Source organism: Ranitomeya imitator, chromosome 6, assembly GCF_032444005.1.
Source record: "Ranitomeya imitator isolate aRanImi1 chromosome 6, aRanImi1.pri, whole genome shotgun sequence".
NCBI classification, from domain to species: domain Eukaryota; kingdom Metazoa; phylum Chordata; class Amphibia; order Anura; family Dendrobatidae; genus Ranitomeya; species Ranitomeya imitator.
This window is the reverse complement of record NC_091287.1, coordinates 27,318,003-27,330,234: the sequence shown is the minus strand read 5'-3', so window position 1 is coordinate 27,330,234 and position 12,232 is coordinate 27,318,003. Positions and strand designations below refer to the sequence as shown.

General features: G+C 46.0%; 2 protein-coding genes across 4 annotated transcripts in view; one reads left to right on the top strand and one right to left on the bottom strand.

Moving 5' to 3' along the window:
• The window catches only part of SLC25A13 (solute carrier family 25 member 13), a 107,114-nt gene that overhangs the window by 94,047 nt on the left and 835 nt on the right, over positions 1 to 12,232 (top strand). The window contains exons 16-17 of the mRNA XM_069729359.1: positions 9,752 to 9,910; positions 10,859 to 10,949. Coding sequence (XP_069585460.1) covers positions 9,752 to 9,910; positions 10,859 to 10,949 — 250 coding nt within the window. The remainder of the gene's footprint in view (positions 1 to 9,751; positions 9,911 to 10,858; positions 10,950 to 12,232) is intronic.
• Positions 7,712 to 12,232, bottom strand: part of DYNC1I1 (dynein cytoplasmic 1 intermediate chain 1) — a 459,873-nt gene continuing 455,352 nt past the window's right edge. For all 3 annotated transcript variants that reach the window (XM_069729353.1, XM_069729358.1, XM_069729355.1), the window contains one exon: positions 7,712 to 9,092. The gene's annotated coding sequence lies outside the window, so the exon portion shown is untranslated. The remainder of the gene's footprint in view (positions 9,093 to 12,232) is intronic.

Below are 12,232 nucleotides of genomic sequence, written 5' to 3'. Positions count from 1 at the left end.
CCATGTATTAAAAGGGATGTCCAGGATTAGAAAAAAAAAAAAGGTCTGCTTTCTTTCATAAACAGCGCCACCCCTGACTATAGGTCGTGTGTGGTATTGCAGCTCAGCTGTATTCACTTCAACCGGGCTAAGTTGAAAAAAGAGACACAGTCCATGGTCAGTGGTGGCGCTGTTACTGAATAAAGGCCATGTTTTTGTAATCCTGGAACACCCCTTTAAGTTCATGTAGTGGCAATGCGGAAGTCCTAACAAACTTTTTATTCTCGAAACAGTCAACGGAGACATGTTACCACATCCGTGGGCAACATGCATCAGTGACTGCAAGGTCTCTGCCAATGCCTGCACATAGGCAGAGACCTGTCAATACGGGCAGGGAGAAGGTGCTGGGGATCGCCTGTCTGACTAGTATACAACGCAGCGGCTATTAAAATGTTTCTCTGTAACGCCGCAGTGCTTCAAAGTCTAACATGCCCAGCTGAGATCGCACAGCCAGTGCCCCCATGCTTGTTGCCAGCGGACGGGGTAGCATGTATCAGCCGTCGGGTTCCTCTTAACAGGTTTGCGCCCCTGTGCAAGAAATGTGTGTAGGCCCCTCTACCTTTATGGCGACCAAGCTACAGATAGAGATATGTTACATAGTCTCCTCTCATTATTACATTGTTTTCGCGTACAGCACCGTCCCTTAGTACATAGTGCTCTCTCTTTTGTACAGCACCGTCCCTTATTACATAGTGCCCTCTCTCATGTACAGCATCGTCTCTCACATATCGGATTGTCTTGTTATATATATAACTGAAATGAATGCTGTTGGAGCATGGGAAAGCTTCTTTTCTGATGGAGGTGGTTGATGGACTGGTCTTCTGGTCAGACTCTGCTCCATCAAGTCATTTTATGCCTAACAAGAGAGGACTCTGTAATAAATAGAGGGTGCTGTGAATAAAAAAAAATAACGAATACACTATGTAAGAGGTGCTATACATGACGATGTAATTATTGGATGGGACTGTACATAACAGCGGACCACCCCATCCATAACTAGAGAGGGTGTTGTATAATAGTGCACGCCACGTGCAGTAATAATGTCCCCCATACTGGGCCCATTTCTGGGATAATATCTCCCAACATGGCCTCCTCCTTGGTATAATGTCCCCTATCCTGGTCCCTCTCTTGGTATACTATCCCCTTCCTGGGGTAATGTCCTCCATCTTGGATCCCCTTCCTGGTATAATGAGCCCTATCCTGCTCCCCCATCCTGGTTTCCTTTCTGGTGTAAGGGCTCACATTCAGCTGAAATAGTCACTGGTGCCGGCAGGTCCCCTCCGCCTCTGGACCCCGGTGTGGCTACAGTGGTGACATGTCCGCCCCTCTCCCAGAAGACACCAGCTAATCCCCGTGCCCGATCAGCTGCTGCTGCGCCCATGTCCTATTCTAATGAACTGTAGACATGCACGATACCTGTCGATCGCGCACATGTCTCGGCAGGTGTGTCGGATTGTAAATTTCACAACAGTCGGATCTAGAAGCCGGTTCCGGATCCAGATGAAACGCTCTGCATCCTCCAGGTCCGCTGTCTCTCGCCCTGCGTGCTGCTTTTCCCCATGTGCTGCTGCAGGCGATGGCTGATGCGTGTAGGTACACCGCAGTGATGGGTGGTCTCCTCTTACATTCTTCACATATTTTGATATATTTTTACTGAAGCAACACAAAATACACTTTGGCTCCCTTATCTGGATCTGTGGTGATAAATGTAGTGATGTGGGTGTTATCAGGAGGCAGGAAGGTGCAGCAGGTCCCAGCACCATGTAGAGATATGCGCAGTCAGGAATTACTGGTATATAGGCATGGAAAATTAACCCTTTCACTCTTTCACTGTCCAGGACGTTAAGACTAGTTGAACACTTTTGACCTATCTCTAAACTATATATAAACATGTAGGCACAGACTACCTTTCTACTGCTCCTGCACGGGGGGCTCCTCCCTGTGCTTCTGTGTCGGAGGAGGGGGCTCCCTCCTCATTTACAGGGCAGTGGTATTCCCCCTTCCACACCCAACACATGTGCGGTGGGGCTCCTCCTCCCCCGGCTCCTGCGCGTCGGGGGCTCGTCCTCCCTCCCCCGGCTCCTGCGCGTCGGGGGCTCGTCCTCCCTCCCCCGGCTCCTGCGCGTCGGGGGCTCGTCCTCCCTCCCCCGGCTCCTGCGCGTCGGGGGCTCGTCCTCCCTCCCCCGGCTCCTGCGCGTCGGGGGCTCGTCCTCCCTCCCCCGGCTCCTGCGCGTCGGGGGCTCGTCCTCCCTCCCCCGGCTCCTGCGCGTCGGGGGCTCGTCCTCCCTCCCCCGGCTCCTGCGCGTCGGGGGCTCGTCCTCCCTCCCCCGGCTCCTGCGCGTCGGGGGCTCGTCCTCCCTCCCCCGGCTCCTGCGCGTCGGGGACTCGTCCTCCCTCCCCCGGCTCCTGCGCGTCGGGGGCTCGTCCTCCCTCCCCTGGCTCCTGGTGGGTGACTGACTAAACACATGGCTGTAGCCATACACCTGAGGCCGACTGAATGTTCTCCGGCAGCCCCTTCTTCCAACTCTCCTAAATGCACGAATGCTCAGCCAACAGCCCCCTCTCCTGAGCTCCCTGCATGTGTGACCGCTTGGCCTCTAGGTACGAACGCTCAGCCAACAGCCCCCTCTCCTGAGTTCCTCGTACATGTGACCGCTTGGGCTCTACGTACGAACGCTCAGCCAACTGCCCCCTATCCTGATTTCCCTGTATGTGTGACCACTTGGCTTCTACGTACGAACGCTCAGCCAACAGCCCCCTCTTTTGAGTTCCTCGTACATGTGACCGCTTGGCCTCTAGGTACGAATGCTTAGCCAACAGCCCCCTCTTTTGAGTTCCTCGTACATGTGACCGCTTGGCCTCTAGGTACGAATGCTTAGCCAACAGCCCCCTCTCCTGAGTTCCCCGTACGTGTGACCACTTGTGCTCTACGAATGCTCAGCCAACAGCCCCCTCTCCTGAGTTCCACGTACGTGTGACCACTTGTGCTCTACATACGAATGCTCAGCCAACAGGCTCCTCTCCTGAGTTCCAGGTATGTGTGACCACTTGGGCTCTACGTACGAACGCTCAGCCAATAGCCCCCTCTCCTGATTTCCCTGTATGTGTGACCACTTGGGCTCTACTTGCGAACGGTGAACTGTACTCAAATCCCTGTGACTCCCCCATACTCAGACTTCCTCTTACCCATTGGTCCTTTCTCCTGACTCCCACGATATGCACAAATGCTCGGCAGACAGACCATGTTGCTGACTTCTCTCTGCGTACGAATGGTCGGCCAACTCTACTCGCACCCCCTCACTCCCGACTCCTCAGCATGCGTGAACGGTTGGCCATCATCCTCGGAGTCCCTCATACACATGAACGCTTGGCCAACAACACCTTCTCCCGATTCCCCCCCAATGCAACTCAGGAGAGGGTGCTGGCATTTTGCTTTATCCTTGTCCCCCAACATCTGGGAAGAGTTGTAAGGCCCCCATACATACCAAATGGTTGGTTGGTCCTGCTAAAATCTGTTATTTTGTCCTGCTTCATTTATGTAACGGGACCTTTACTTTTTGTAACGGGAAGATACACGGCGTACTGAAAAGCAGCATGTTACAGAGAAATAGGGGGCCGTGCACCGCAGATGAGCTTGGGTGACTAGAACTCATCACTCCCTAAAACTGCCTCTATTAGAACATGGAAAGCACGCTGCTATCTTTAGCCAAAACTTTCCAAAATTTCCAACATTATTGAAGACTCAAGCGTTCCCTGTTTGGATCAACATCTTTGGATGGACACAGGACCTTATACCACCCGAGCATCAGCGTGCTCTCTCTCCACTAATTTCCTGTGACCACGACTTTGCCAGTAGTTCAAGGCAACATTTTTAATCCTACTTTCATTAAAAAAAACATATATATTTATTTTTTATTTATGCACGATTATACTTTTTTACTGCCAGTCATTTCCAGCAAGTTATACCTACAGACATGGCTCCTAATGGACTGGAAATTAAATAAAAGAAAAAAAATGTTGTATAGCCAACTATATGGAGACCATAAAAAATATCACGTAAACCTATGGAAACTTTTTTTTTTTTTTTTTTTCCCTGAGGCTTCCATTTCAAAGCACGGGTAGCCATAAAGCGTTCCTTTTCCCAACGACTCGATCAGATACAAGTGTCTTTAGACTCAGCTACTCCCCGACCTGTTTCAATGGAACAAAACAAGCCTTTAACATGGAAGCCCGCGCGCCGATGTGAAATGCAAGCGTACATCGACAAGCCAAACAATTTCTGAGATTCAGCCGTCCCCTTTGAACGCTGCTGATGTGATCGCAGACCGAGATAATTCCCCCCTTTTGATGTTCAGTCTCACAGGCGGCTTTTATGCTTTCATTTATGTCAGCCGAGCGATCTACAACGCTGCGAAATCTACGTTCGGGTGCAACGAACACATCTAGAGATATGATACAATACATTCCGATTCTGCAGGCAGGGACGGAGGAAGCTTTTTTTTTTTTTTTTTTTTTGTTATCTTTTTACTGTTTTTGTGGCTTTTTACTGTAATATAATATGTCTCCTCCAGCCAGGTCATCCTGATTGACATCTGCTCTTCAAGACATCCTGGTTGAAACACAGTATGGAACCGGAAAGCGGTTCCCAGCAGCGATGGGAACTGATAGGCATTAAATTATAATTTCTGAGCAGGATTAAAAATAAATAAAAACCTATCCTAAAAATCTTGGACCTGGACAAACCTTTTAAAAATGCCGAACGATTGGGGCAGCTTTTTGTTAATCTGGCACTTGGAACGTTTTAATCTCGGCTCTCAAGACCTTGGATTAATAGCGGTTGATTGGGTTTGTTTCACTGCCGTCCATCTCGGTGGTCGCCGCTCACAGACGGGCTTGTCTTTTCTCGCAAGCTTGCTTTGGGCGCTGGATTGACGGAATAATTTGCTTCTTGTCATGTTTTCCCGTGACCACGTGTTATAGACGGTCTCTCTATTTTTAATTCTCCCCGTTCCGAGTCTCCTTAGATGTACGTCGTCTCCTGTGTGTGCGGCTGTTTACTGCAGTTGTTTGGAGCACGAGGAGCCAGACCATGCTGGTTTGGCTGAAACCCTCACGGACTTAATAAACTGCAAGAAGAAAAGATTTCATGTTTCGCTCCAAGACTTGTTTGCTTTGGAATTGGAGGTAGAATCCAGAAGTAATAGTCAGTAGGGATGGCATTTCCACCACACGTGCCGGTTTACTCGCAGGACAAAGGTTGCATAGAATTGAGGTGGTTAATTAAGAAGTGTAATCCCACGAATTTATGACGCATGCACAAGGTATGTGGATGGCTGAATTTTGGGACACCGTTACCCTCGTCCACCATTTCAGGCCATGAAAGTTGATAGAGAAGTCTATGGAAGATATGGAAAAACATGGAGCTGATTACTCTGCTCTTTCTGGCACTTCCATCAACTTGACTAGGTCGGTGAATGCTTAAGTGCGTCCACATCGCCATCGACTTTCTTTCGAATTTCCTACTGCCGTCAGTTAACTTTTTTTCAAGCCAGAACAAAAAGTGAAGACTTAAAGGAAATCAGTCATCTGGTTACTACACCCTTATCTAAAGGCCCTTTGCTTATTAATTCTGTATTTTGCTTGCAGTATTTCATTTAGAAATTGCAGAGAAATCCAGCCATAACGTTGTAATTGGAAGTGCAGCTGGGTGGACACTGCACTTTAATCTTTCCTTCCACACAACACCTCAGTTGCCTGCCAGACGCCAGTCTTTGACTGATCGGTCGTTCTTTCTCTGACTTGCCTCCCTTGGCCAAGATTCTACGCGGATGACTTCACTGGCTTGGGTTGCCTTTTCAAAGGGTATACACATGCGTAATAAACTGATGACGATCCGAGAGTAGGACTATGTCAAGCAAGAACCTCTGGTTCCATGGTGTAATGGTTGGCTCTCTGGACTTAGCTTCCAATGATCTGATTTAATATCTTAGTGGAACCTGGGCAATTCTTTGTGTGCACAGGAATCACTTTTAAAGGAGAAGATACAGATTAGATATTAGGAATATTAGGAAAACTTTTACACAGTGAGAGGGTGATCAATGAGTGGAGCAGGCGGCCATGAGAGGTGGCGAGTTCTCCTTCAATGGAAGTCTCCAAACAGATGCTGGACAGACTTCGGTCTGAGAGGGTTTGGTGAATCCTGCATTGAGCAGGGAGTTGGTCACGATGACCCTGGAGGTCCCTTCTAACTCTAACATTTTATGATTCTAAGAAAGAAATGACCTGTCAGTCAAGGACCAGTGACGGGCTCGTTGTCTTCATTGGCATTTGGACCAAGGCAATCTTCAACCTGCAACATCTCAGTTAATGCCAGAGATACACAAAAAAAGCTCCCATCCCGAAGGAAGAAAACCGTCTCCTTTACGGTCTATAGGTAGCTACTTTGTAAGTCCGCATGTGACTATAGAACCTTGCAATATGACCAGGTATTAGGGCAAACTGAAGACGCCCATCTGTAGACAGCTGCTTCTCCATTTTTGCTCCTCATCAATATAACGTAGGTTTCTGGATGACTCGGGTGAAGCTCTCTCATCAATAAAAGTGAACTGGATCTTAATCTGAAATTATCTTTAAATAGCCAGATTTTTGGTGATTTCAAATAAAAAAAAAAAAAAGCCCTATTACAAGATCCTAAATATTGAGTTTACGGATTGTCAATCAAAGGTGTAGATTCTCTTAAGTAGCTGCCAATGACTTTATACAGAAAGTGTGTTTGGTAAAGCCGTTGCTCGGTCTGCATGCTAATTTCCAAGCGCTTGGCCATGTGTTCTTCATTTCCATCTAATGTAGACTGAATGCGACCCACCTACATGGATATTGTGTGCCACGGTAAGACATCTGAGCAAGGGGCCCGCACTGCGCAGATCGAATGCATTGGGAGAGATGAAAGTTTTGGTGGGATTCCTTCCTACCCTCCCTCCTGAAATCCTAGCTGTATTTTGGTTTGCTGATTTTGCACAGAAATGTTTCTTTGCAGGGATGCAGAGTTTACATAGGGTTATTTAAGGTGGTGGCAGACAGTCATGCTTGCGCGCGCCTGTGGGTAAAGTGGTGGCGGCAGCGGTGGTGAGTTTTGAAGACTTTGCTTTTCAGCTCGCTGTGTGTTCCTTGCCAGTAGCCACAAAGAGGCGTGAAAAGAAAAAAAGCAAAAGGCCAAAGAGCTTTCACCTCCCAAAAATCTGAGTTTAATCATCAGACATGTTGGGGATTGTGTGGAGCTGGATTTTCGAAAGCTTGTAAGTCTCGTTCATCAGCCGGTGTGATATATTGAACACTAGAACTTTCTATGTTATCGCCGGGGTGGTATACCATCCACGGAGTAATGGTCGATGTGGCTCAATGGGCACGGATATCCCATCATAGGGTTTCTTTTATTTCTTGGGACGGATTTGGAAAATCATTCAGTATTCTTTCCTACCCTCTAATTTAGTTTTTTTGGTTATTTTTTTTTTAAACCCTCAAGAGATGATGGCACACTTCTTACCATGAGATAATATCCTCCTGGGAAACATGAGGTCAGTCATATTTCGGAGTTCTACACTGCCCTTCGGATCATACGATTGCCAAATATACTAAATAGACTCGTTCTATAATTTATTTATTTTTTTATTTTATCTACTGTAATTTAAAAAAAGTGTAAAAGCTGTGGAGATCTGGATTCCCCTCAGTTGGGCTCGTATAATAGACCTCAAGCAGAAAGGTTTTGAGTATACAAGTAGTTTGGTTTTGAAAGCAAGTGGGACATAAGTGCCCCAGGACTGATGACCATGGGGACAAGATCACACTAATCCAGGGCACGTTTGCACGCACTTCACTTTTGCTTGAGTGCCATCTCCTTATTTTCCTGTTTTTTTTGGCTACAAATATTGGGGAATACTTAGTTTCTTTTGGCTGTTGCAGCCTTATTATTATTATTATTATTATTTATTGTTCTAGCGCCATTTATTCCATGGCGCTTTACATGTGAGGAGGGGGTATACATAATAAAAACAAGTACAATAATCTTAAACAATACAAGTCATAACTGGTACAGGAGGATAGAGGACCCTGCCCGCGAAGGCTCACAATCTACAAGGGATGGGTGAGGATACAGTAGGTGGGGATAGAGCTGGTCATGCAGTAGTTTGGTCGATTGGTGGTTACTGCAGGTTGTAGGCTTGTCGGAAGAGGTGGGTCTTCAGGTTCTTTTTGAAGGTTTCGATGGTAGGCGAGAGTCTGATGTGTTGTGGTAGAGAGTTCCAGAGTAGGGGTGATACGTGAGAGAAATCTTGTATGCGATTGTGGGAAGAGGAGATGAGAGGGGAGTAGAGAAGGAGATCTTGTGAGGATCGGAGGTTGCGTGTAGGTAAGTACCGGGAGACAAGGTCACAGATGTATGGAGGAGAGAGGTTATGGATGGCTTTGTACGTCATGGTCAGGGTTTTGTACTGGAGTCTCTGGGCAATGGGGAGCCAGTGAAGGGATTGACAGAGGGGAGAGGCCGGGGAATAGCGGGGGGACAGGTGGATTAGTCGGGCAGCAGAGTTTAGAATAGATTGGAGGGGTATTCATTATTCATTTTTTACATGTGGCTGTCCTTCTGGTGTTTGATGGCCACACACTACCTCATAAAATTCCTCACCTTATTGCAACCTTGGCTTCCTCCTTCAAGGGAAGTCAAATTTTTTCTCTTCTGGTGGATGCTGAAGTAGCAAAACCCAAGAGCCGGTTGAACTCTCCTAGCTTTGGTAAAAAGTGGTCTTCAATTCTTGACTTTTGCAGGACCTTCTGGTCCGATATGCCGGAGAATGGAAGCTCTTCGCCATTTGGAAGAGGGCTTGCTCTGGACTGCATATTTGTGCACGTTTTTGTATATCGTGCTATCGTTTTTCGTAGCAATTATGTGAGAAGAAAGATCTCCGGTTTTCGTTAGGCATTAACCAGATTTATATCCATTGACCCATGGAGATGTCTCTGAATCTGGCTTTAGATGGCGCAGCCTTCATATGGTAGATCTGATAAGTAAAGAACAAACGTGAGATTGATGCATAAATTTCCTTAAACGAACACATAGGAAACGTTATTTTTCATGAGAGCATCCCATTAAAATTACTTATCATAGTAGACGTTTTGTACCTCAGGGAGACCTGGTTGACAACCAGTATGGCCACCAATATACCCCCCCACAGAGAGAGTCTCCTATCATTTTGTTCTAAATCACAACTGTTGGGATCCTATTGTCTTATAACTCACCACAAGAAGCCAGCAGATGACCTGTATGAGCCCTGCAATGGCTACTTTTCCTGGTAGAAACCGAAGGTCATGTTTCAAAGACCAAGGCCACTAAACAAGACTCTACGTAAAAGATGCGTAGTCAGGACTTTAAAAGTCGGAGGCCAGCGGGACAGAAGATTAGAACTTTCATGTGGGAAATGTCCCTTCAAAGAGGTGTCTCAAACGGACCCCTTAAGAAAATTAAGACTCCCTGTAAAGCAGTAATTGTGTTTGGCTCTTGAAAGGTCCTAATAGTCAGCTGCTGGATGGTGCAGTGTTACATGGAGCCCCCTGGAAACCCTTTGACTTTATTGGGTATTTATGGAAACTGAAGTAGCTGAGGTATTTATTTTGAGTTATGCTGTTGAGATCAATATGTTGATTGTGGTTTGGTCTACAGGTATGCCGGCGGCTTCACTAGTGACCCCTGCTGATGTCATTAAGACTCGACTGCAGGTTGCGGCACGAGCTGGTCAAACCACTTATTCTGGCGTCATAGACTGCTTCCGGAAAATCCTGCGAGAGGAAGGACATCGGGCGTTATGGAAAGGCGCCGGAGGTAAGATATCCACATGAATATGGATGCACTGACACCACTAGATCAGATATAGATGGGAGATCGCATAAATACTGGATCAGACGGGAGATCAGATAGATGATCAGATAGGTTGGAGATCAGATAATGATCAGATAAGTAGGTGGTGGTCAGGTAAATAGGTAATGGATCAGGTAGATAATCAGATAAATAGGCAGGAGATCAGATAGATGAGCAGATAAATAGGCAGAAGATCATATAGATGATCCGATAAATAGGCAGGAGATCATATAGATGATCCGATACATAGGCAGGAGATCAGATAGATGATCCGATAGATAGGCAGGAGATCAGATAGATGATCCGATACATAGGCAGGAGATCAGATAGATGATCCGATAAATAGGCAGGAGATTATATAGATGATCCGATAAATAGGCAAGAGATTATATAGATGATCCGATAAATAGGCAGGAGATGATATAGGAGATTAGATAAATAGGCAGGAGATCATATAGATGATCCGATAAATAGGCAGGAGATCAGATAATGATCAGATAAATAGGTGGGGGCCAGGTAAATAGGTAATGGATCAGTTAGATAATCAAATAGGCAAGGGATCATATAGATGAGCCGATAAATAGGCAGGAGATCAGATAATGATCAGATAAATAGGCAGGAGATCATATAGATGAGCCGATAAATAGGCAGATGATATAGGAGATTAGATAAATAGGCTGGGGGTCAGATAGGAGATTAGATAAATAGGCTGGGGGTCAGATGGGTGATCAGATAAGTAGATGAGAGATCACATTGGGGGTCAGGCAGATGGTGATCTGATCATCTCTGACCCTCTATCTGTTCAGTATCAGTCAGCCCTCTATCTGAGCTCCTATCCGTCTGTTATTCTCTGCTTGATCTTGGATATGCCCGTTTCCTTATATTCGCGTCTTGCATTCTGTCATCCTGCAGCCCGTGTGTTCAGGTCCTCTCCACAGTTTGGCGTGACTCTTGTGACCTATGAGTTATTGCAGCGATGGTTCTACGTGGATTTTGGTGGAGTGTAAGTTTTTGACTTCTATTAAGTTTACTTATTTCATCAATGCTTTTTTCCCCCTACATTCCTTCCATGGTCTTTGATGACAACACCTTCCGCTTTATAACCTCGTTGAATTGATCATACTCTGCACACATTGGGCAGCCCCTCGTATTCCGTAGGGCAGTGTTCCCCAACTCCGGTCCTCAAGAGCCACCAACAGGTCACGTTTTCAGTATTTCCTTAGTATTGCACAGGTGATAATTGCATCATCTGCACAGGCAATAATTCCATCACCTGTGCAATACTAAGGAAATCCTGAAAACATGACCTGTTGGTGGCTCTTGAGGACCGGAGTTGGGGACCACTGCCGTAGGGCAATGTTATTGGGCTGCATCGGTTCTAGTGAAGAGCCGGCTCTTTCCGATGTGTCGTTTATAGAAGTTGTGGGGTTCTTGGTGCCGTCTTGTTTGTCTAGGAAATAGACTGCTGCCTACCGATTTGTGTGCACATCTTCTTTGCAGACCTTTGTAATGCCTTCCATCTTTTCTGCACTAAATTACCAAAAATACCCTGCCAAAAGTGAAGGGAATAACACGCAGTAGCAGATTATATTACACTTGTTTTTAATCTTTATCCGTGGAGACACATTGTTCTGCACTGGAGCTGAAAACACCGATCCGAGCTTCTCTGTTCAGACTGTTTTCAGTTTTATCTTTTTTAAGACTTTTTACTGTTTAGGAATCTACTACTTGATCTGCGATGAAAATGTCCATCTTGGTTTGGTGCTTGTTCCCACAACGTACGTTTTTATTAGGTTGATCTTGCAGATACAGTCAGGACATCCTCAATATCAGCGACAGCATCAGAGCTGGTACACACAATTTTGCTCCTGCTGCACCTCTTAGATACCATGGTTGTTCTTGACAGCAGCATCTTAAGGATTTAGAAAGGAGCGTGCTCCCCCCTCACATGGCTGGGTATGAATAGGTTGCTATAGCACAAAGACACTTGAAAGTATTAATATCTAAAAATTAAAAAAATATAATAAATGTTACATTTATTCCGTGAAACCAAACAGGTCATTTATACCGTGTGCTGAATGGCGTAGAACAAAAATAAAAAAATTTAAAAAAAAAATGGCAGCATTTCTCTGTTTTTTGGTATTTGCCCTGAAAGGAAGTGTAGAACTGGTAATCGGTAAACTTATGGAGCTGTTCTGCAGAAAACTGACACAAAAGCTTTGAAAAGTTGCCAACATTTTGCACAACGCCGAATTGCACCAACATTTTACGACTTTTGGCTCATGG